Source organism: Ranitomeya variabilis, chromosome 2, assembly GCF_051348905.1.
Source record: "Ranitomeya variabilis isolate aRanVar5 chromosome 2, aRanVar5.hap1, whole genome shotgun sequence".
In the NCBI taxonomy this organism is placed as follows: domain Eukaryota; kingdom Metazoa; phylum Chordata; class Amphibia; order Anura; family Dendrobatidae; genus Ranitomeya; species Ranitomeya variabilis.
The window spans coordinates 246,367,933-246,393,613 of NC_135233.1; the positions used below are offsets into that span (position 1 = coordinate 246,367,933).

The 25,681-nt window shown below is 49.4% G+C and overlaps 1 protein-coding gene across 2 annotated transcripts; it reads right to left on the reverse strand.

The window, feature by feature from the left end:
* Positions 1-303: 303 nt before the first annotated feature.
* TMEM250 (transmembrane protein 250) lies at positions 304-22,978 on the reverse strand. Of its 2 annotated transcripts, none has more exons than XM_077292400.1 (2): positions 22,682-22,978; positions 304-967 (listed from the first exon to the last, which is right to left on the reverse strand). In XM_077292400.1, the coding sequence occupies exon 2, from the start codon at positions 838-840 to the stop codon at positions 421-423; it is 420 nt and encodes a 139-aa protein (XP_077148515.1). In that variant the 5' UTR covers positions 841-967; positions 22,682-22,978; the 3' UTR covers positions 304-420. The 2 variants fall into 2 exon arrangements, with proteins under 2 accessions (XP_077148515.1, XP_077148514.1); XM_077292399.1 differs by having other exon boundaries at positions 22,676-22,977.
* Between the last annotated feature and the right edge of the window lie 2,703 nt (positions 22,979-25,681).

Below are 25,681 nucleotides of genomic sequence, written 5' to 3' on the forward strand. Positions count from 1 at the left end.
CGGGCAGATCATTAACTCAAAACTGGAAATAAAGATTACACAACAACCACGGGTTTCATCACCAGGTCTCACAGTAATCAGTATAACGGCGCCGACCTGACACTGTGTGTAGGTTACTGTGCACAATCCTGCTGACAGGGGCACTTTAAGCCTTCCCAGAGTAGTTCTGCTCCTGGACAAGAGCATCTTCTTGCCTGAATACATCAGATGAGAGTGGAAAAATGTGACAAGATATTAATGAGGAATATTAAGACCTTATCTTGATTGACAGTGTCTGCTCCACATACTCCCGGCATCTTGACATGTATTTACATGCCTTTATTAAAAAAAGACTACTCTTGCTTGATAAAGAAAGAGAAAACAAGACCGACTCGTACTCAACCTGCCAAGGAACATCGTTTCCCATCCGCATGCATATATTTACATATCTATAAACACCATAAAACACCACCCCAGTCCACCGACGAGCAGCATGGTTACGTGGATCCCATAAATAAGCAGTTCGTTCATGAGGCTAAAGTCGACCCGCCTCCGCCCCAGCAGCAGCAGGATGATGGACAGTTTGTATTGGAAGCGCAGGAACACTCGGATGCCCAGATACTGAAGGCAAAACAGGACAGAGAGTGCCACCCAGAGGATGGAAGTCAGAAGGCTGCAGCTGAAGTACAGCAGGAAGCGGATGAAGCCGTACATCCATCTGGACTTCAGGTAGATGTCAAAGTTGTTGTACTTGGTGCGCACCAAGTGTGTAGTCCGGACCGGGCCACAGGCAGAATGCAAGCAGGTGGTATGAGGGCCGTGGAAGGATCGAACCCGGCGGGGAATAGGGATCACAGGCATTGGGGACCCCACCTCTTGTAGAGTCTCATGGGAGGTCGTGGTCGGATCATATCACCAGGATAGAAGTTTGTAGTAAGAAGGAGAAGGAATACCGGATGGCCGGCCAGGAAACTAGACTGGCAGATACCTGCAAACAAAACAAGCCAAGTCACTGACTATATTCTGCTGGTGGAGTTATTGCATGCATATGTTACATGTCCTGTACTGACAGCCAGATATATCCTGTATTATACTCCAGAGCTGAACTCACTATTCTTCTGGTGCAGTCACTGTGTACATACATTACTGATCCCGAGTTACATCCTGTATTATACTCCAGAGCTGCACTCACTATTCTGCTGGTGCAGTCACTGTGTACATACATTGCATTACTGATCCTGAGTTACCTTCTGTATTAGGGTATGTTTCCACGGTCAGGAAACGCTGCTTGTTTGACGCTGCGCAGAGCTGCAGCGTCAAACAAGCAGCGTCCAGATGTTCCAGCATAGTGGAGGGGATTTTATGAAATCCCATCTCCACTATGCGTGGAAACCCGCACGCGGCGGCCCTGCGACTCCGGACATGCTGCGCGTCTTTTCAGATCGCAGCATGTCCGTACACCTTGCGGGGACGCAGCGTCCCCGCAAGGCATATCACAGGGCCCTATGGGACAGAGCGATCATCCCGGATGTGAAGAGTTAACACATCCGGTATGATCGCGTTCCAGAAAGGGGGCGGGGCTTAGCGCCGAGCGGCTTCGCCGCTGCGGCGATACCGCCGGCCATCCTGAACGTGGAGACATAGCCTTATACTCCAGAGCTGCACTCACTATTCTGCTGGTGCAGTCACTGTGTACATACATTACATTACTCTTCCTGTACTGATCCTGAGTTACATCCTGTATTATACTCCAGAGCTGCACTCACTATTCTGCTGGTGCAGTCGCTGTGTACATACAGGTCCTTCTCAAAAAATTAGCATATAGTGTTAAATTTCATTATTTACCATAATGTAATGATTACAATTAAACTTTCATATACTATAGATTCATTATCCACCAACTGAAATTTGTCAGGTCTTTTATTGTTTTAATACTGATGATTTTGGCATACAACTCCTGATAACCCAAAAAACCTGTCTCAATAAATTAGCATATTTCACCCGACCAATCAAATAAAAGTGTTTTTTAATACCAAACAAAAAAACCATCAAATAATAATGTTCAGTTATGCACTCAATACTTTGTCGGGAATCCTTTGGCAGAAATGACTGCTTCAATGCGGCGTGGCATGGAGGCAATCAGCCTGTGACACTGCTGAGATGTTATGGAGGCCCAGGATGCTTCAATAGCGGCCTTAAGCTCATCCAGAGTGTTGGGTCTTGCGTCTCTCAACTTTCTCTTCACAATATCCCACAGATTCTCTATGGGGTTCAGGTCAGGAGAGTTGGCAGGCCAATTGCGCACAGTAATACCATGGTCAGTAAACCATTTACCAGTTGTTTTGGCACTGTGAGCAGGTGCCAGGTCGTGCTGAAAAATGAAATCTTCATCTCCATAAAGCATTTCAGCCGATGGAAGCATGAAGTGCTCCAAAATCTCCTGATAGCTAGCTGCATTGACCCTGCCCTTGATGAAACACAGTGGACCAACACCAGCAGCTGACATGGCACCCCACACCATCACTGACTGTGGGTACTTGACACTGGACTTCAGGCATTTTGGCATTTCCTTCTCCCCAGTCTTCCTCCAGACTCTGGCACCTTGATTTCCGAATGACATGCAAAATTTGCTTTCATCAGAAAAAAGTACTTGGGACCACTTAGCAACAGTCCAGTGCTGCTTCTCTGTAGCCCAGGTCAGGCGCTTCTGCCGCTGTTTATGGTTCAAAAGTGGCTTTACCTGGGGAATGCGGCACCTGTAGCCCATTTCCTGCACACGCCTGTGCACGGTGGCTCTGGATGTTTCCACACCAGACTCAGTCCACTGCTTCCTCAGGTTCCCCAAGGTCTGGAATCGGTCCTTCTCCACAATCTTCCTCAGGGTCCGGTCACCTCTTCTCGTTGTACAGCGTTTTCTGCCACATTGTTTCCTTCCAACAGACTTACCATTGAGGTGCCTTGATACAGCACTCTGGGAACAGCCTATTTGTTGAGAAATTTCTTTCTGGGTCTTACCCTCTTGCTTGAGGGAGTCAATGATGGCCTTCTTGACATCTGACAGGTCGCTAGTCCTACCCATGATGGGGGTTTTGAGTAATGAACCAGGCAGGGAGTTTTTAAAAGCCTCAGGTATCTTTTGCATGTGTTTAGAGTTAATTAGTTGATTCAGAAGATTAGGGTAATAGGTCGTTTAGAGAACCTTTTCTTGATATGCTAATTTATTGAGACAGGTTTTTTGGGTTATCAGGAGTTGTATGCCAAAATCATCAGTATTAAAACAATAAAAGACCTGACAAATTTCAGTTGGTGGATAATGAATCTATAGTATATGAAAGTTTAATTGTAATCATTACATTATGGTAAATAATAAAATTTAACACTATATGCTAATTTTTTGAGAAGGACCTGTACATTACATTACTGATCCTGTACTGATCCTGAGTTACATCCTGTATTATACGCCAGAGCTGCACTCACTGTTCTGCTGGTGCAGTCACTGTGTACATACATTACATTACTGATCCTGAGTTACCTTCTGTAGTATACTCCAGAGCTGCACTCACTATTCTGCTGGTGCAGTCACTGTGTACATACATTACATTACTCATCCTGTACTGATCCTGAGTTACATCCTGTATTATACTCCAGAGCTGCTCTCACTATTCTGCTGGTGCAGTCACTGTGTACATACATTACATTACTGATCCTGAGTGTTACATCCTGTATTATACTCCAGGGCTGCACTCACTATTCTGCTGGTGCAGACACTGTGTACATACAAGTGCTTCTCACTAAATTAGAATATCATCAAAAAGTTAATTTCAGTTCTTCAATACAAAAAAGTGAAACTCATCTATTATATGGAATAATTGAAACATAGTGATCTATTTCAAGTGTTTATTTCTGTTAATATTGATGACTGTGGGTTGCAGCCAATGAAAACACGAACGTCATTCTCGGTAAATTAGAATAATTTCAAAAACGCCTGCAAAGGCTTCCTACTCTTTTAAAAAGGTCCCTTAGTCTGTTTCAGTAGCTCCACAATCATGGGGAAGACTGCTGACTTGACAGATGTCTAGATGGCAGTCACTGACACACTCCACAAGGAGGTTAAGCCAGAAAAGCTCATTGCTAAGGAAGCTGGCAGTTCACAGAGTGCTGTATCCAAGCATATTAATGGAAAGTTGAGTGGAAGGAAAAAGTGTGGTAGAAAAAGGTGCACAAGCAACCGGGATAACCGCAGCCTTGAAAGGATTGCTAAGAAAAGGCCATTCATAAATGTGGGGGAGATTCACAAGGAGTGGACTGCTGCTGGAGTCATTGCTCCAAGAGGCACCACACACAGACTTATCCAGGACATGGGCTACAAATGTCACATTCGTTGTGTCAAGTCACTCATGACCAATGGACCATGCCAGAAGCGTCTTACCTGGACCAAGGAGAAAAAGAACTGGACTGTTGCTCAGAGGTCCAAGGTGTTGTTTTCAGATGAAAGTAAATTTTGCATTTCATTTGAAAATCAAGGTCCCAGAGTCTGGAGGAAGAGTGGAGAGGCCACAATCCAAGCTGCTGGAGGTCTAGTGTGAAGTTTCCACAATCAGTGATGGTTTGGGGAGCCATGTCATCTGCTGGTGTAGGTCCACTGTGTTTTATCAAGACCAAAGTCTGCGCAGCCTTCTACAAGGAAATTTTACAGCACTTCATGCTTCCCTCTGCCGACAAGCTTTTTGGAGATGGAAATGTCATTTTCCAGCAGGACTTGGCACCTGTCCACGCTGCCAAAAGTACCAATTCCTGGTTTACAAACAACAGTATCACTGTGCTTGATTGGCAGCAAACTCGCCTGACCTTAACCCCATAGAGAATCTATGGAGCATTGTCAAGAGGAAGATGAGAGACACCGGACCCAACAATGCAGATGAGCTGAAGGCTGCTATCAAAGCAACCTGGGCTTCCATAACACCTCAGCAGTGCTACAGGCTGATCGCCTCCATGCCACGCCGCATTGATGCAGTAATTGATGCAAAAGGAGCCCCGACAACGTATTGAGTGCATTTACTGAGCATACATTTCAGTAGGCCAGCATTTCAGATTTTAAAATTATTTTTTCAAGCTGGTGTTGTAAAGTATTCTAATTTACTGAGATAATGACTTTTGGGTTTTCATTGACTGTAAGCCATAATCATCAACATTAACAGAAATAAACACTTGAAATAGATCTCTGTTTGTAATGACTCTATATAACATGAGTTTCTTTCTGCATTGAAGAACTGAAATAAATGTGAGGACCCGTAGACGCGCACACCGACGCGAAACGGCCGTCGTCCGTTGCGTCTCCTCTTCACACTTCCTTGCTGTTTTTATGTGATTTCCAAATAACGGACATAAATAGGACAGTGAGTGCCTGTACCATTTCTTCCTCATATTTGATTTTAACCCCTTAGTGACAGAGCCAATTTGGTACTTAATGACCGGGCCAATTTTTACAATTCTGACCACTGTCACTTTATGAGGTTATAACTCTGGAACGCTTTAACGGATCCCGCTGATTCTGACACAGTTTTTACGCGACATATTGTACTTTGTTAGTGGTAACATTTCTTCGATATTACTTGCGATTATTTATGAAAAAAACGGAAATATGGTGAAAATTTTTAACATTTTTCAATTTTCAAACATTGTGTTTTGATGCCCTTAAATCAGGGATATATGTCACAAAAAATAGTTAATAAATAACATTTCCCACATGTCTACTTTACATCAGCACAATTTTGGAAACAACATTTTTTTTGTTAGGGAGTTATAACGGTTAAAAGTTGACCAGCAATTTCTCATTTTTACAACACCATTTTTTTTAGGGACCACATAACATTTGAAGTCATTTTGAGGGGTCTATATGATAGAAAATAACCAAGTGTGACACCATTCTAAAAACTGCTCAAGGTGCTCAAAACCACATTCAAGAAGTTTATTAACCCTTTGCGTGCTTCACAGGAACTGAAACAATGTGGAAGGAAAAAATGAACATTTAACTTTTTTTTGCAAACATTTTACTTCAGAACCAATATATTTTATTTTCACAAGTGTAAAAACAGAAAATGAACCACAAATTTTGTTGTGCACTTTCTCCTGAATACGCCGATACCCCATACGTGGGGGTAAACGACTGTTTGGGCGCACGGCAGAGCTTGGAAGAGAAGGAGCGCCGTTTGACTTTTTCAATGCAGAATTGGCTGGAATTGAGATCAGATGCCATGTCACGTTTGGAGAGCCCCTGATGTGCCTAAACAGTGGAAACGCCCCACAAGTGACACCATTTTGGAAACTAGACTCCTTAAGAAACTTATCTAGATGTGTGGTGAGCACTTTAAACCCCCAGGTGCTTCACAGAAGTTTATAACGTAGAGCCGTGAAAATAAAAAATCACATTTTTTCTACAAAATTATCTTTTTGCCCCCATTTTTTTTTCTCAAGGGTAACAGGAGAAATTATACCACAAAAGTTGTTGTGAAATTTGTCCTGAGTACGCCAATACCCCATATGTGGGGGTAAACCACAGTTTGGGCGCATGGCAGAGCTTGGAAGAGAAGGAGTTCCGTTTGACTCTTTCAATGCAGAATTGGCTGGAATTGAGATCGGATGCCATGTCGTGTTTGGAGAGCTTCTGATGTGCCTAAACAGTGGAAACCTTGAACCCCCAAGTGCTTCACAGAAATTTACAAAGTAGAGCCGTGAAAATAAAAAATCCTTTTAAGGCTAGGTTCCCATTGCGTTAATGGGATAGCGCTAACGGACAGCGTTGCACGGCGAAAATGTCGCAATTAACGCCGTGCACCGCGTCCGTTAGCGCTCCCATTGCCGGCAATGATAGAGCGCATTGCTAGCGCGTGTCATTTTCGGCACGCGCTAGCGATGTGCCGGTCTTTTGTAGCGCGCCTCGGACGCTGCTTGCAGCGTCCGCGGCGCCCCAGAGGTCCGTTCCCCGCTCTCGCAGATCGGGGATCTGCGAGAGCGGGGACGTTAACGCGACCCCTGAACGCGGCCCCGAAAAATACATTGCGTTAGCGCAATCCGCTAGCGCTCGCGCTAAACGGATTGCCCTAACGCAATCTGAACCTAGCCTTATTTTCCTCAAAAATGACTTTTTAGCCTGCAATGTTTTATTTTCTCAAGGGTAACGGGAGACATTGGACCCCAAAATTTGTTGACCAGTTTGTTCTCAGTACGATGATACCCCATATCGGGGGGGGTGAACACTTTTTGGGCACACATCGGGGCTCGGAAGGGAAGGAGAGCCGCTTGGAATGCAGACTTTGATGGGATGGTCTGTGGGCTTCATGTTGCATTTGCAGAGCTCCTGATGTACCTAAACAGTAGAAACCCCCCACAAGTGACCCCATTTTGGAAACTAGACCCCACAAAGAGCTTATCAAGATGTGTGTTGAGCACTATGAACCCCCAACTTCTTCACAGAAGTTTATAATGTAGAGCCATGAAAATAAAAAAATCATTTTTTCCACAAAAATGATCTTTTCACCCCCAAATTTTTACTTTCACAAGGGTAACAGGAGAAATTGGAAACCAAAAGTTCTTGTCCAATTTGTCCTGAGTACACCGATACCCCATGTGTGGGGGGGACCACTGTTTGGGCGCACGGCAGAGCTCGGAAGGGAAGGAGAACCGTTTTGGAATGCAGACTTTGATAGAATGGTCTGCGGGCGTTATGTTGCATTTGCAGAGCCCCTGATGTACCTAAACAGTAGAAAACCCCCCCCCCAAGTGACCCCATTTTGGAAACTAGACCCCCAAAAGAACTTATCTAGATGTGTGGTGAGAACTTTGAATGCCCAAGTGCTTCACAGGAGTTTATAATGCAGAGTCATGAAAATAAAAAATATTTTTTTTCCACAAAAAAGATTTTTTAGCCCCCAAGTTTTTATTTTCACAAGGGTAACAGGAGAAATTGGACCCCAATAGTTGTTGTCCAATTTGTCCTGAGTACACTGATACCCCATGTTTGGGCGCACAGCAGAGCTCGGAAGGGAAGGAGCGCTGTTTTGGAATGCAGTAGGGTAACAGGAGAAATTATACCACGAAAGCTGTTGTGAAATTTGTTCCGAGTACGCTGATACTCCATATGTGGGGGTAAAACACTGTTTGGGCGCATGGCAGAGCTCAGAAGGGAGGGAGCACCATTTGACTTTTTGAGCGCAAAATTGGCTGTCGCGTTTGGAGACCCCCTGATGTATCTAAACAGTGGAAACCCCCCAATTCTAACTCCAACCCTAACCCCAACACACGCCTAACCCTAATCCCAACCCGATTCACAATCCTAATCACAACCCTAACCATAATCACAACCCTAATCCCAACCCTAACCAAAACCCCAAGCCCAACACACCCCTAATCCCAACCCTAACCTCAAACCTAACCCTAATCCCAATACACCCCTAACCCTAATCCCAACTCTAACCTTAACCCTAATCCCAAACGTAACCCTAATGCCAACCCTAACCGTAATACCAACCCTAATCCAAACCCTAACCCTAATCCCAACCCTAGCCCTAACTTTATCCCCAACCCTAGCCCTAACCCTAACTTTAGCCCAACTCCTCTAGCTGCCGGCAGGCAGATCATGGCGGGCGCACTGCGCATACACCCGCCATTTTTTTACCGGATGAAGAAGCCGGAGGCCAGGAGGGGACGCAGGAGGACCCGGGGACACCGGTAAGTATAATAGGGTCCCCGAATCCCCTTATTTCTCTGTCCCCTGATGTGCGATCATGACACATCGCTTTTTTTTTTTTGCGGCCACCGGTAAACATTTAATTACCGGCGATTGCAAAACAGGGGTCGGTTAAAACCGACCCGATCATGTTCTTTGGGGTCTCTGCTACCCCCGGCAGCCGAGACCACAAACATATTCCGGGTGCTGGCCGTTTTTGACCAGAACAAGATGGCGGCGCCCATCGGGAGCCACGAGGAGCACCGGGGGAGACGGGTGAGTATCGGGGAGCGATCGGGGACCCCATTTCTCTGTCCTCTGATGTGCAATCACATCGGAGGACAGAGAAATTAAATGGGAAATCGCCTTTTTTTTGTGACCGCCAGCAAACGGCGGTTAATTACCGGCGATCGCAACCCGAGGGTCAGTAAAAAAAACCCGAATCATGTTCTCTGGGGTCTCGGCTACCCCCGGCAACCGAGACCCCAGAGAAAATCCGACTCTGGGGGCGCTATTAACTTTTTCCACAGCGCCGTTAATTAACGGCGCTGTGGTTTAAGTACCCTTAACTGCCGCCGTTAAAAGGTGTATCGGCGGTCGTTAAGGGGTTAAAGTTAGGGTTAGGGCTATTGTTAGGGTTGGAATTAGGGGTGTGTTGGGATTAGAGTTGGAGTTAGAATTGAGGGATTTCCACTTGTCCTGATTCTGCTCTGAAGCATTACAATGAAACCCTGCAAAGTGCCCTGGAAGAAGCTGCACCTCCTATACATAGAACAACTCGGCACAGACGGCGACAACCGTGGCACACGCTGCAAACACGTTTCCTGCAGCGGTGCTCCAGGTGCGCCGAACGTCTGTGGAGAAAATCTAATCTGCCCGAAGATTTCATCCATTATAAGTTCATGTTAAAAACATACAACTCTGCCCTTCACCTCTCCAAACAAACCTATTTCAACACCCTCATCACCTCGCTGTCCAATAACCCTAAACGTCTCTTTGACACTTTCCGGTCCCTACTCAACCCAAGAGAGCAGGCCCCAACCACAGATCTCCACGCTGACGATCTGGCCAATTACTTCAAAGAAAAAATTGACCACATTCGACAGGAAATCATTTCCCAATCTCTTCATACCAAGCACTGTCCTCCCTCCCCCACTGCATCTAGTTCACTCTCTGACTTTGAAACAGTTACAGAAGAAGAAGTAAGCAGGCTCCTTGCATCTTCTCGCCCGACCACTTGCACCAGCGACCCCATTCCGTCGCATCTCCTCCAGTCCCTTTCCCCGGCTGTCACCTCTCACCTAACAAAAATATTCAACCTTTCCCTCACTTCCGGTATTTTTCCCTCCTCATTTAAGCATGCCATCATACATCCACTACTTAAAAAGCCCTCCCTCGATCAAAATTGTGCCGCTAATTATAGACCTGTCTCTAATCTTCCCTTCATCTCTAAACTCCTGGAACGCCTGGTCCACTCCCGTCTTACCCGCTATCTCTCAGATAATTCTCTTCTCGACCCTCTTCAATCTGGTTTCCGCTCTTTACACTCTACTGAAACTGCCCTCACTAAAGTCTCTAATGACCTACTAACAGCTAAATCTAATGGTCACTATTCCATGCTAATTCTCTTGGATCTCTCCGCAGCATTCGACACTGTGGATCATCAGCTCCTCCTCACTATGCTCCGCTCCATCGGCCTCAAGGACACCGTTCTCTCTTGGTTCTCCTCCTATCTCTCTGGCCGATCCTTCACTGTTTGTTTTGCTGGTTCCTCCTCCTCTCACCTTCCCCTTACTGTTGGGGTTCCTCAAGGATCAGTCCTAGGCCCCCTCCTCTTCTCTTTGTATACTGCCCCTATTGGACAAACAATCAGTAGATTTGGTTTCCAGTACCATCTCTATGTTGACGACACCCAATTATATACCTCTTCTCCTGTTATCACGCCGACCTTTTTAGAAAACACCAGTGATTGTCTTACCGCTGTCTCTAACATCATGTCCTCCCTCTATCTGAAACTGAACCTGTCAAAAACTGAACTCCTCGTGTTCTCTCCCTCTACAAACCTACCTTTGCCCGACATTGCCATCTCTGTGTGCGGTTCCACCATTACTCCAAAGCAACATGCCCGCTGCCTTGGAGTCATCCTTGATTCCGAGCTTTCATTCACCCCCCACATCCGATCACTGGCTCGCTCTTCTTATCTGCATCTCAAAAACATTTCCAGAATTCGCCCTTTTCTTACTTTCGACTCTGCAAAAACTCTTACTGTCTCACTTATTCATTCTCGTCTGGACTATTGTAACTCTCTACTAATTGGCCTACCTTTTACCAGACTCTCCCCGCTCCAATCTGTCCTGAATGCTGCTGCCAGGATCATATTCCTCGCCAACCGTTACACCGATGCCTCTACCTTGTGCCAGTCATTACACTGGCTACCCATCCAATCCAGAATCCAGTACAAAACTACTACCCTCATCCACAAAGCACTCCATGGCTCAGCACCACCCTACATCTCCTCTCTGGTCTCAGTCTACCAACCTACCCGTGCCCTCCGCTCTGCTAATGACCTCAGGTTAGCATCCTCAATAATCAGAACCTCCCACTCCCGTCTCCAAGACTTTACACGTGCGGCGCCGATTCTTTGGAATGCACTACCTAGGTTAATACAATTAATCCCCAATCCCCACAGTTTTAAGCGTGCACTAAAAACTCATTTGTTCAGATTGGCCTACCGCCTCAACGCATTAACCTAATTATCCCTGTGTGGCCTATTAATAAAAAACAACAACATAATCACGTTCCTCCATCATGTTCTCATACACTTTATGCAGTTAATAGCCTCTGTGTCTGTACTGCTACATACTTAGGCAGTTAACTGGTTCATGCAGCTTTACATGAACACCCGAGCCTTACACTATGGCTGGTCCAAATAACTAAAGCAATTGTTACCATCCACCTCTTGTGTCTCCCCATTTCCTCATAGATTGTAAGCTTGCGAGCAGCAGGGCCCTCATTCCTCCTGGTATCTGTTTTGAACTGTGATTTCTGTTATGCTGTAATGTCTGTTGTCTGTATAAGTCCCCTCTATAAGTTGTAAAGCGCTGCGGAATATGTTGGCGCTATATAAATAAAATTATTATTATTATTACATCAGGGGGTCTCCAAACGTGACATGGCGCCACCATTGATTCCAGCTAATTTTGCATTCAAAAAGTCAAATGTGCTCCCTCCGTTTTGAGCCCCGTCATACACATATGGGGTAATGGCATACTCAGGAGAAATTGCACTACAGATTTTGTGGTCCATTTTCTCCTGATATCTTTGTGAAAATAAAAAAAAATGGTTGTAAAGTAAATCTTTAGTGAAAAAAAGTAAAATGTTAATTTTTTCCTTCCACATTGCTTTAGTTCTCGTAAAGCACCTGAAGGGTGAATAAACTTCTTGAATGTGGTTTTGTGCACCTTGAGGGGTGCAGTTTAGAATGGTGTCACTTTTGGGTATTTTCTGTTATATGAACCCACCAAAACTCACTTCAAATGTGAGGTGGTCCCTAAAAAAATGGTTTTGTAAATTTTGCTGGAAAAATGAGAAATCACTGGTCAACTTATAACCCTTATAACTTCCTAACAAAAAAAAATAAAAATTGTTTCCAAAATGGTGCTGATGTAAAGTAGACATGTGGGAACTGTTATTTATTAACTATTTTGTGTGACACCACTCTCTGATTTGAGGGCATAAAAGTTTGAAAATTGCAAAATGTTTGCCATATTTCCATTGTCAAAGAAATTTTACCACTAACATGAAGTACAATATGTCACGAAAAAACATTCTCAGAATCAGCAGGATCCATTAAAGAGTTCCAGAGTTATAACCTCATAAAGTGACAGTGGTCAAAATTGTAAAAATTGGCCCGGTCATTAAGTGGCAAATTGGCTCTGTCACTAAGCGGTTAAAGATGACATTTTCTTTATATTTTAGGCAAACAAATATATATTTTTTCATCTGTTACGTTTTAAAAATTACAAAAACGAAAATGAGCTGATGTACCCTGCATGGTTAGTACCTAGTAGCACCCTCTTTTACAAGTATCACAGCTATTAAATGCTAGAATCATTCAATTCTTCTTTCAGGGATTTTCATCCATTTTTGGAGAATTCTTCCAGTTCTGAGATTCTTGGTTCGTCTTGCATCCTCTGCTATTTTGAGGTCTAACCACAGATTTTCAAGGATGCTCAGATCAGGGGACTGTGAGGGCCATGGTAAAACCCTCAGCTTGCGTCTTTTGAGGTCATCTATTGTGGATTTTGACATGTGTTTTAGGATCATTATTCATTTGTAGAAGCCATTCTCTTTTCAACTTCAGCTTTTTTACCGATGGTGTTATGTTTACATCAAGAATTTGTTTTAATTTCATTGAATCCATTCTTCCCTTTAACCATTAAGGCCGGCCTCACACTCAGCGTATAAAAATACGATCCGTTTATTACGGCCGTAATACGCAGAAATGTTCCCAAAATAGTGATACGTATGTCCTCCGTAGGCAGGGTGTGGCAGCGTATTTTGCGCATGGCATCCTCCGTATGTAATCCGTATGGCATCCGTACTGCGATATTTTCTCGCAGGCTTGCAAAACCGACATCTACTGGATTTATGTGCTCAAATGTTCGTTAAAACATATATACAGTATGTATATATATATATATGTCATTGAGACATATATATATATATATATATATATATATATATATATATATATATATATATATATATATATATATATATATATATATATATATATATATATATATATATATATATTCTGTATTTATATTTAATTCAGCAAGAGATATGTGAAAAGCCGGTAATTCAATTGCCGGCTTTTCATTTCTCCTTCACAAACCTGACAGGATATGAGACATGGTTTACATACAGTAAACCATCTCATATCCCTTTTTTTTTGCATATTCCACACTACTAATGTTAGTAGTGTGTATGTGCAAAATTTGGGCGCTGTAGCTTGTAAAATAAAGGGTTAAATCACGGAAAAAATTGGCGTGGGCTCCCGCGCAATTTTCTCCGCCAGAGTGGTAAAGCCAGTGACTGAGGGCAGATATTAATAGCCTAGAGAGGGTCCATGGTTATTGGCCCCCCCTGGCTACAAACATCTGCCCCCAGCCACCCCAGAAAAGGCACATCTGGAAGATGCGCCTATTCTGGCACTTGGCCACTCTCTTCCCACTCCCCTGTAGTGGTGGGATATGGGGTAATGAAGGGTTAATGTCACCTTGCTATTGTAAGGTGACATTAAGCCAGGTTAATAATGGAGAGGCGTCAATTATGACACCTATCCAGTATTAATCCAATAGTACTAAATGGTTAATAAAACACACACATTATTACAAAGTATTTTAATGAAATAAACACACATGTTGTTGTAATATTTTATTAGACTCTTAATCCATCTGAAGACCATCGTCCTGAAACAAAGTTAAAAAAACAAACAACAATATTCCATACCTTCCGTCGTTATGTCCCACGATGTAAATCCATCTGAAGGGGTTAAATCATTTTACAGCCAGGAGGCTCGTGCCTGTAAAACCCCGGGTACTGAATGGAAAGCTGGGTGATCTGTAGTTACCTTGAGTTGCGGTGATGCGCCCTCTGCTGGATGTCCTCATGAACTGGAGCCTTGGAAAAGTTCCCACGCTCGAGTTCATATGAGGACATCCAGCAGAGGGCGCCTCACCGCAACTCAAGGTAACAGATCACCCAGCTTTCCATTCAGTACCCGGGGTTTTACAGGCACGCGCGAGTGCTTTAGCACAGCTCCTGGCTGTAAAATGATTTACCCCCTTCAGATGGATTTACATCGTGGGACATAACGACGGAAGGTATGGAATATTGTTGTTTGTTTTTTTAACTTTGTTTCAGGACGATGGTCTTCAGGTGGATTAAGAGTCTAATAAAATATTACAACAACATGTGTGTTTATTTCATTAAAATACTTTGTAATAATGTGTGTGTTTTATTAACCATTTAGTACTATTGGATTAATAATGGATAGGTGTCATAATTGACGCCTCTCCATTATTAACCTGGCTTAATGTCACCTTACAATAGCAAGGTGACATTAACCCTTCATTACCCCATATCCCACCACTACAGGGGAGTGGGAAGAGAGTGGCCAAGTGCCAGAATAGGCACACCTTCCAGATGTGCCTTTTCTGGGGTGGCTGGGGGCAGATATTTGTAGCCGGGGGGGGGCAATAACCATGGACCCTCTCTAGGCTATTAATATCTGCCCTCAGTCACTGGCTTTACCACTCTGGCGAAGAAAATTGCGCGGGAGCCCACGGCAATTTTTTCCACGAATTAACCCTTTATTCTACAAGCTACAGCGCCCAAATTTTGCACATACACACTACTAACATTAGTAGTGTGGAATATGCAAAAAAAAAGGGATATGAGATGGTTTACTGTATGTAAACCATGTCTCATATCATGTCGGGTTTGTGAAGGAGAAATGAAAAGCCGGCAATTGAATTACCGGCTTTTCACTAACACCGCTGCGTATTTCTCGCAAGTCACACTGCTGGTCCGTGTGGAATCCGTATTTTTCTCGCCCCCATAGACTTTCATTGGCGATTTTTTTGCGCAATACGGTGACAAACGCAGCATGCTGCGATTTTCTACGGCCGTACAAGACCGTATATTACGGATGCGTAATATACGGCAGATAGGAGCTGTGCCATAGAGATTCATTGGGCCGTGTGCAATGCGTATTTTACGGACGTAGTTTATGCGCTCATACGTCCGTAAAACTCGCTAGTGTGAGGCCGGCCTAAATGTACCCCGTGTCATTGGCTGCAACATAAACCCAAACCATGACTGATCCTCCCCCACGCTTAATGGTTGGTGAGATGTTTTCCTGAAATTCTGTGCCCTTTTTTCCTCCACACATACCTTTGATAATTGTGGCCAAAGAGTCCTATTTGAACCTCATTGGTCAGCAGAACGTGTTTCCAAAATGCATCAGGCTTGTTTAGATGTTCTTTTGCATACTTTTGATGCTGAATTTTATGGTGATGATGCAGGAGAGGTTTTCTTCTGATGACTGCAGGTGTCTCTGAACAGTAGAACAATGTACCAGAACTCCAAGGTCTGCTAAATCTTTCTGAAGGTCTTTTCTAATCAAGCTCAGAGTCTGATTTGCCTCTCTAGCAATCCTACGAGCAGCTCTCACTGAAATCTTGCTTGGTCTTTCAGACCTTATCTTGACCTTCACTGTTCTTGTGAACTGTCATTTCTTAATTAGATTTCAAACTCAAGAAAGGGCAACTTGAAAACGCTGAGCTATCTTCTTATAGCCTTCTCCTTCTTTGTGGGCCTCCACTATTTTCATTTTCAGAGTTCTAGGCAGATGATTAGAAGAACCCATGGCTGCTGTTTTTTTTTTTTTTGCACAAGATTAGAGGAGATTGGGTTTTTATGAAGCTTGGAAATCTGCATGACCTAGCTTTTCCTAACGATGATAATGGACAAGCCATAACCATAAGGGTATGTTTCCACATTCAGGAAATGTTGCGTGTTTGACAATGCGTAGAGCCGCAGCGTCAAACACGCAGCGTCCAGATGTTACAGCATAGTGGAGGGGATTTCATGAAATCCCGTCTCCACTATGCATTAAAAGACGCATGCGGCAGACCCGTGGAAACGTACATGCGCGCGCGTCTTTTAAGAACGCAGCATGTCCTTACAATGTGCAAACAACGCAAGAACACTGCAGGTGACCTGCCAGTCACCTCAGCTGCAGATTTGGTCAGGATTTTACCTGCATAAAATCCTGAACGTGAACACATACCCTTACAGGCTAATTAAGGTCTGAAACCTTGGTCAAAGATATGAGAACACAAATCTCCAAGGGTGCCCACATTTTTGCATTGGCCCATTTTCTTTTTTGTAATGTTTAAAAATGTAACAATTGATTTTTTACCTAAAATACAAAGAAAATGTGCAATCTTGAATTTTAAGCCTTTTAGAGATGATTTAATCTTGATCATGATTTTCACACTGCCCTTCATACAGCGCCCCCTGCAGGTGACAGCCTCATACACACTGCCTGTCATACAGCGCCCCCTGCGGGTGACAGCCCCTTACACACTGCCCGGTCATACAGCGCCCCCTGCAGGTGACAGCCCGGTACCACACTGCCTCATCATACAGCGCCCCCTGCAGGTGACAGCCCCGTACACACTGCCCCGTCATACAGCGCCCCCTGCAGGTGACAGCCCCGTACACACTGCCCCGTCATACAGCGCCCCCTGCAGGTGACAGGCCCATACACACTGCCCCGTCATACAGCGCCGCCTGCAGGTGACAGCCCCGTACACACTGCCCCGTCATACAGCGCCCCCTGCAGGTGACACACCCCCCCCCCCCCGCGTACACACTGCCCCGTCATACAGCGCCCCCTGCAGGTAACAGCCCCGTACACACTGCCCCGTCATACAGCGCCCCATGCAGGTGACAGGCCCATACACACTGCCCCATCATACAGCGCCCCCTGCAGGTGACAGCCCTGTACACACTGCCTGTCATACAGCGCCCCCTGCAGGTGACAGCCCCTTACACACTGCCCGGTCATACAGCGCCCCCTGCAGGTGACAGCCTCATACACACTGCCTGTCATACAGAGCCCCCTGCAGGTGACAGCCCCTTACACACTGCCCGGTCATACAGCGCCCCCTGCAGGTGACAGCCCGGTACACACTGCCTCATCATACAGCGCCCCCTGCAGGTGACAGCCCCGTCATACAGCGCCCCCTGCAGGTGACAGCCCCGTACACACTGCCCCGTCATACAGCGCCCCCTGCAGGTGACAGGCCCATACACACTGCCCCGTCATACAGTGCCCCCTGCAGGTGACAGCCCCGTACACACTGCCCCGTCATACAGCGCCCCCTGCAGGTGACAGGCCCATACACACTGCCCCATCATACAGCGCCCCCTGCAGGTGACAGCCCCGTACACACTGCCACGTCATACAGCGCCCCCTGCAGGTGACAGGCCCATACACACTGCCCCGTCATACAGCGCCGCCTGCAGGTGACAGCCCCGTACACACTGCCCCGTCATACAGCGCCCCCTGCAGGTGACAGGCCCATACACACTGCCCCGTCATACAGCGCCCCCTGCAGGTGACACCCCCCCCCCCCGCGTGCACACTGCCCCGTCATACAGCGCCCCCTGCAGGTGACAGCCCCGTACACACTGCCCCGTCATACAGCGCCCCATGCAGGTGACAGGCCCATACACACTGCCCCATCATACAGCGCCCCCTGCAGGTGACAGCCCTGTACACACTGCCTCGTCATACAGCGCCCCCTGCAGGTGACACCCCCGTACACACTGCCTGTCATACAGCGCCCCCTGCAGATGACAGCTCCGTACACACTGCCCCGTCATACAGCGCCCCCTGCAGATGACAGCTCCGTACACACTGCCCTGTCATTCAGCGCCCCCTGCAGGTGACACCCCCGTACACACTGCCTGTCATACAGCGCCCTCTGCAGGTGACAGCTCCGTACACACTGCCCCGTCATACAGCGCCCCCTGCAGGTGACAGCCCCGTACACACTGCCTATCATACAGCGCCCCCTGCAGGTGACAGCCCCGTACACACTGCCCCGTCATACAGCGCCCCCTGCAGGTGACAGCCTCATACACACTGCCTCGTCATACAGCGCCCCCATACAGGTGACAGCCCCGTACACACTGCCTGTCATACAGCGCCCCCTGCAGGTGACAGCCCCGTACACACTGCCTGTCATACAGCTCCCCCTGCAGGTGACAGCCCCGTACACACTGCCTGTCATACAGCGCCCCCTGCAGGTGACAGCCCCGTACACACTGCCTGTCATACAGCGCCCCCTGCAGGTGACAGCCCCGTACACACTGCCTGTCATACAGCGCCCCCTGCAGGTGACAGCCCCGTACACACTGCCCCGTCATACAGCGCCCCCTGCAGGTGACAGCCCTGTACACACTGCCACGTCATACAGCGCCCCCTGCAGGTGACACCCCCGTACACACTGCCTGTCATACAGCGCCCTCTGCAGGTGACAGCTCCGTACACACTGCCCCGTCATACAGCGCCCCCTGCAGGTGACAGCCCTGTACACACTGCCTATCGTACAGCGCCCCCTGCAGGTGACAGCCCCGTACACACTGCCCCGTCATACAGCGCCCCCTGCAGGTGACTGCCTCGTCATACAGCGCCCCCATACAGGTGACAGCCCAGTACACACTGCCTGTCATACAGCGCCCCCTGCAGGTGACAGCCCCGTACACACTGCCTGTCATACAGCGCCCCCATACAGGTGACAGCCCAGTACACACTGCCTGTCATACAGCGCCCCCTGCAGGTGACAGCCCAGTACACACTGCCTGTCATACAGCGCCCCCTGCAGGTGACAGCCCAGTACACACTGCCTGTCATACAGCGCCCCCTGCAGGTGACACCCCCGTACACACTGCCTGTCATACAGCGCCCCCTGCAGGTGACAGCCCGGTACACACTGCCTCATCATACAGCGCCCCCAGCAGGTGACAGCCCCGTCATACAGCGCCCCCTGCAGGTGACAGCCCCGTACACACTGCCCCGTCATACAGCGCCCCCTGCAGGTGACAGGCCCATACACACTGCCCCGTCATACAGCGCCCCCTGCAGGTGACAGGCCCATACACACTGCCCCGTCATACAGCGCCACCTGCAGGTGACAGGCCCATACACACTGCCCCGTCATACAGCGCCCCCTGCAGGTGACAGCCCCGTACACACTGCTTATCATACAGCGCCTCCTGTAGGTGACAGCCCCGTACACACTGCCTCATCATACAGCGCCCCCTGCAGGTGACACCCCCCCCCCGCGTACACACTGCCCCGTCATACAGCGCCCCCTGCAGGTGACAGGCCCATACACACTGCCCCGTCATACAGCGCCACCTGCAGGTGACAGCCCCTTACACACTGCCTGTCATACAGCGCCCCCTGCAGGTGACAGCCCCTTACACACTGCCCGGTCATACAGCGCCCCCTGCAGGTGACAGCCTCATACACACTGCCTGTCATACAGCGCCGCCTGCAGGTGACAGCCCCTTACACACTGCCCGGTCATACAGCGCCCCCTGCAGGTGACAGCCCGGTACACACTGCCTCATCATACAGCGCCCCCTGCAGGTGACAGCCCCGTCATACAGCGCCCCCTGCAGGTGACAGCCCCGTACACACTGCCCCGTCATACAGCGCCCCCTGCAGGTGACAGGCCCATACACACTGCCCCATCATACAGCGCCCCCTGCAGGTGACAGCCCCGTACACACTGCCCCGTCATACAGCGCCCCCTGCAGGTGACAGGCCCATACACACTGCCCCGTCATACAGCGCCGCCTGCAGGTGACAGCCCCGTACACACTGCCCCGTCATACAGCGCCCCCTGCAGGTGACAGGCCCATACACACTGCCCCATCATACAGCGCCCCCTGCAGGTGACAGCCCCGTACACACTGCCCCGTCATACAGCGCCCCCTGCAGGTGACAGGCCCATACACACTGCCCCGTCATACAGCGCCCCCTGCAGGTGACAGGCCCATACACACTGCCCCGTCATACAGCGCCCCCTGCAGGTGACACCCCCCCCCCGCGTACACACTGCCCCGTCATACAGCGCCACCTGCAGGTGACAGCCCCTTACACACTGCCTGTCATACAGCGCCCCCTGCAGGTGACAGCCCCTTACACACTGCCCGGTCATACAGCGCCCCCTGCAGGTGACAGCCTCATACACACTGCCTGTCATACAGCGCCGCCTGCAGGTGACAGCCCCTTACACACTGCCCGGTCATACAGCGCCCCCTGCAGGTGACAGCCCGGTACACACTGCCTCATCATACAGCGCCCCCTGCAGGTGACAGCCCCGTCATACAGCGCCCCCTGCAGGTGACAGCCCCGTACACACTGCCCCGTCATACAGCGCCCCCTGCAGGTGACAGGCCCATACACACTGCCCCGTCATACAGTGCCCCCTGCAGGTGACAGCCCCGTACACACTGCCCCGTCATACAGCGCCCCCTGCAGGTGACAGGCCCATACACACTGCCCCATCATACAGCGCCCCCTGCAGGTGACAGCCCCGTACACACTGCCCCGTCATACAGCGCCCCCTGCAGGTGACAGGCCCATACACACTGCCCCGTCATACAGCGCCCCCTGCAGGTGCCAGGCCCATACACACTGCCCCGTCATACAGCGCCCCCTGCAGGTGACAATCCCCCCCCCCGCGTACACACTGCCCCGTCATACAGCGCCCCCTGCAGGTGACAGCCCCGTACACACTGCCCCATGCAGGTGACAGGCCCATACACACTGCCCCATCATACAGCGCCCCCTGCAGGTGACAGCCCTGTACACACTGCCTCGTCATACAGCGCACCCTGCAGGTGACAGCCCCGTACACACTGCCTGTCATACAGCGCCCCCTGCAGGTGACACCCCCGTACACACTGCCTGTCATACAGCGCCCTCTGCAGGTGGCAGCTCCGTACACACTGCCCCGTCATACAGCGCCCCCTGCAGGTGACACCCCCGTACACACTGCCTGTCATACAGCGCCCTCTGCAGGTGGCAGCTCCGTACACACTGCCCCGTCATACAGCGCCCCCTGCAGGTGACAGCCCTGTACACACTGCCTATCATACAGCGCCCCCTGCAGGTGACACCCCCGTACACACTGCCTGTCATACAGCGCCCCCTGCAGGTGACAGCCCCGTACACACTGCCCCGTCATACAGCGCCCCCTGCAGGTGACAGCCTCATACACACTGCCTCGTCATACAGCGCCCCCATACAGGTGACAGCCCCGTACACACTGCCTGTCATACAGCGCCCCCTGCAGGTGACAGCCCAGTACACACTGCCTGTCATACAGCGCCCCCTGCAGGTGACAGCCCCGTACACACTGCCTGTCATACAGCGCCCCCTGCAGGTGACAGCCCGGTACACACTGCCTCATCATACAGCGCCCCCTGCAGGTGACAGCCCCGTCATACAGCACCCCCTGCAGGTGACAGCCCCGTACACACTGCCCCGTCATACAGCGCCCCCTGCAGGTGACAGGCCCATACACACTGCCCCGTCATACAGCGCCCCCTGCAGGTGACAGCCCCGTACACACTGCCTGTCATACAGCGCCCCCTGCAGGTGACAGCCCGGTACACACTGCCTCATCATACAGCGCCCCCTGCAGGTGACAGCCCCGTCATACAGCACCCCCTGCAGGTGACAGCCCCGTACACACTGCCCCGTCATACAGCGCCCCCTGCAGGTGACAGGCCCATACACACTGCCCCGTCATACAGCGCCCCCTGCAGGTGACACCTCCCCCCCCCCGCGTACACACTGCCCCGTCATACAGCGCCCCCTGCAGGTGACAGGCCCATACACACTGCCCCTTCATACAGCGCCCCCTGCAGGTGACAGGCCCATACACACTGCCCCGTCATACAGCGCCCCCTGCAGGTGACAGCCCCGTACACACTGCCTCATCATACAGCGCCCCCTGCAGGTGACACCCCCCCCCTGCGTACACACTGCCCCGTCATACAACGCCCCCTGCAGGTGACAGGCCCATACACACTGCCTGTCATACAGCGCCCCCTGCAGGTGACAGCCCCGTACACACTGCCTGTCATACAGCGCCCCCTGCAGGTGACAGCCCCGTACACACTGCCTGTCATACAGCGCCCCCTGCAGGTGACAGGCCCGTACACACTGCCTCATCCTACAGCGCCCCCTGCAGGTGACAGCCACGTACACACTGCCCCGTCATACAGCGCCCCCTGCAGGTGATAGCCCCGTACACACTGCCTGTCATACAGCGCCCCCTACTGGCAGTCTCTTCTCCTGTAACTTACACTTACAGCGGGTGTCCGCGCTGTTCCCGGGGCCTCCAGTCCCTCCATCCCCCACACTTCAGGCTCCGGCAGCCGGTATCACGCCCCCTGCATGAGGCAGGCAGCCCACCACCACTGCTCCCTCACTTCCTGCTTCCGGGTAGCAAAATCGCGAGAGCGAGAGACCGGGTCCGTTTCCTTGGTTACCAGGCTCGATCTCCCGTTACCATGGTGACTGTCGCAATGCCCGGTTACAGCAGAGTGCAGCCCTGTACACGGGGAGGAGTCTGCTGAGTACAGGCCAGGACATGTCCAGTCACGGCTGCCGGGTGATGTGCGGCATGAGAACCATCGCAGCCAATCACGGCTCGGCTTACTCCAGTGGCCGCTCAGAAAGCCTGCCTCTGATTGGTGGCTGTTAGTGGTGACTTGGACTTAAAGTTTTTTTTTGTAAAAAGCATAGCGGTCTCATTGTAAGGACCCCACAGGCGGCCGCAGTGCAGATTGCCATAGTTTACCACAACTAAATAAAAAAACACTTGATACAACTTGATGGAGCAGAGGGCGGAAAAGTCACCAATGATCTGCTGACTCCATAACTGCAGAGTCCAGACCTCCTCTGGTGTAACATCAGCACAAACACTGCGCCCCCTCCGAGAGCTTTATGGCCAAGCACCTGCATGCAGCCTTACATCACCAAGCACAATGCTAAGCGTCGGATGGAGTGGTGTAAAGCCGCCACCACTGGACTCTGGAGGAGACGTGTTCTGTGCAGTGACGGATCGCACTTCTCTATCCGGCGTCTGATGGAGGAGTCTGGGTTTGCTGATTCCAGGAGAACGTTACCCCCTGACTGCACTGTGCCACTGTACAGATGGTGGAGGAGGATAGCGCTATGTGGCTGTTATCAGGGGGCGGCCTCGGCCTCTTAGTCCCAGTGATGGGAAATCTTAATTCTTCAGCACAAGACATTGTAGACCATTGTAGCCTCCAGCTTTATGGGAACAGTTTGGGGAAGGCCCTTTTCTGTCTCATATGACTATGCCCAGTGCACAAGATCCATACAGATATGGAGGGGAGTTTAGCATACCTCCCAACTTTTGGTTAAGGGAAGGAGGGACAAAGTTAGCGGCATGCGCAGAGCGGCATGTGCAGAGCGCCATGGCGAATTTTAGGCCACGCCTCTGACCACACCCATTTTGACTAGTTACGCCCCAACCACACCCATTTAGCACTGCTGATCACACTGTTTCATAAACAATTATAAACAAAAAAGAATATGGCCACACAGTGCTCCATACTGTATAATGGCCACACATGATGCTCCATGCTGTATAATGGCCACACATGATGCTACATGCTGTATAATGGCCACACATGATGCTACATGCTGTATAATGACCGCACATGATGCTACATGCTGTATAATGGCCCCACATGATGCTCCATGCTGTATAATGGCCGCACATGATGCTCCATGCTGTATAATGGCCCCACATGATGCTCCATACTGTATAATGGCCCCAAATGATGCTGCGTACAGTGTACTGGCCCCACGTGATCCGTGATAGGGATTTGCAAAGAGGAGAAGCAGGAGTGTAGCGAGGAGAGAGATTATTTAGTCGGGTAGCAGAGTTAAGGACGGACTGGAGGGGTGCGAGAGTGTTAGAATGTAGGCCACAGAGGAGGATGTTGCCGGAGATGATTAGGGCATGCACAAGCATTTTGGTAGAGTGAGGGTTGAGGAAAGGACGGATTCTGGAAATATTTTTGAACTGGAGGCGACAGGAGGTGGCGAGAGCTTGGATGTGCGGTTTGAAGAACAGGGCAAGTCAAGGGTTACTCCGAGGCAGCGGATTCTGGGGACAGGGGAAAGCGTGATTTCATTTATTTTGATAGATAGATCAGGTAGGGAAGATATGTGAGATGGAGGAAAGATAATTAGTTCAGATTTGTCCACATTGAGTTTGAGGAAGCGAGAGGAGAAGAAGGAGGATATGGCTGACAGACACTCCGGGATTCTGGAGAGCAGAGCGGTGACGTCTGGGCCAGAAAGGTAGATCTGAGTGTCATCAGCATACAGATGGTACTGGAAGCCATATGACTTTATGAGTTGTCCCAGGCCAAGTGTATAGATTGAGAAGAGGACAGAGCCTTGGGGGACTCCAACAGAGAGAGGGTGGGATGAGGAGGTAGTGTGAGAGACGCTGAATGTGCGGTTGGAAAGGTATGAGGAGATCCAGGAAAGGGCAAGGTCTTTGAAGCCAAAGGAGGAGAGGCTCTGTAGTAGGAGGCAGTGGTCAACTGTGTCGAAAACAGAGGACAGGTCTATAAGGAGGAGTACAGAATATTGTCTGTTAGCTTTGGCTGTAAGTAAGTCGTTAGTAATTTTGGTCAGGGCAGTCTCAGAGGAGTGATGGGGGCGGAAGCCAGATTGTAGGTTGTCGAAGAGAGAGTTAGATGCAAAGTGAGACGAAAGTTCAGCGTGGACGTGCTGCTCAAGGAGTTTGGAAGCGAATGGGAGCAAAGATATGGGGCGATAGCTGGACATAGCGCTCGGGCCAGGGAAGGCTTTTTGAGGATAGGTGTGATTGTGGCATGTTTGAAAGCAGAAGGGAAGGTGCCAGAAGTTAGTGATAGGTTGAAGAGGTAGGTTAGGGATGGGATAAGTGTGGTGGTGAGGTTGGGGGGAGGTGGGATGGGGTCTAGTGCACAAGTGGTGAGGTGTGATTTGGAGAGAAGATGAGCAAGCTCCCCTTCAGTAATTTTGGAGAGGGAAGTTATGTAATGTAACATTACATTTCAGTGGTGGCCGCTGCACACAAGCACTTTATGGCCGGCTGCAGCTTTGATAAAGCGGTGACTCGGGACCTTTCTGTCTGCCGGCCGGTGTGTCCTGGGCCATGTTGTTGCACACTTCCCTTTCATAAATTATATTCTTTCAGAAATCAAACAGTGAATTCAGAAATTAAGAGCTGCCGATCATTTTTATTGTCTAATCCCAGAATTTGTACATCTGTGCAGAGC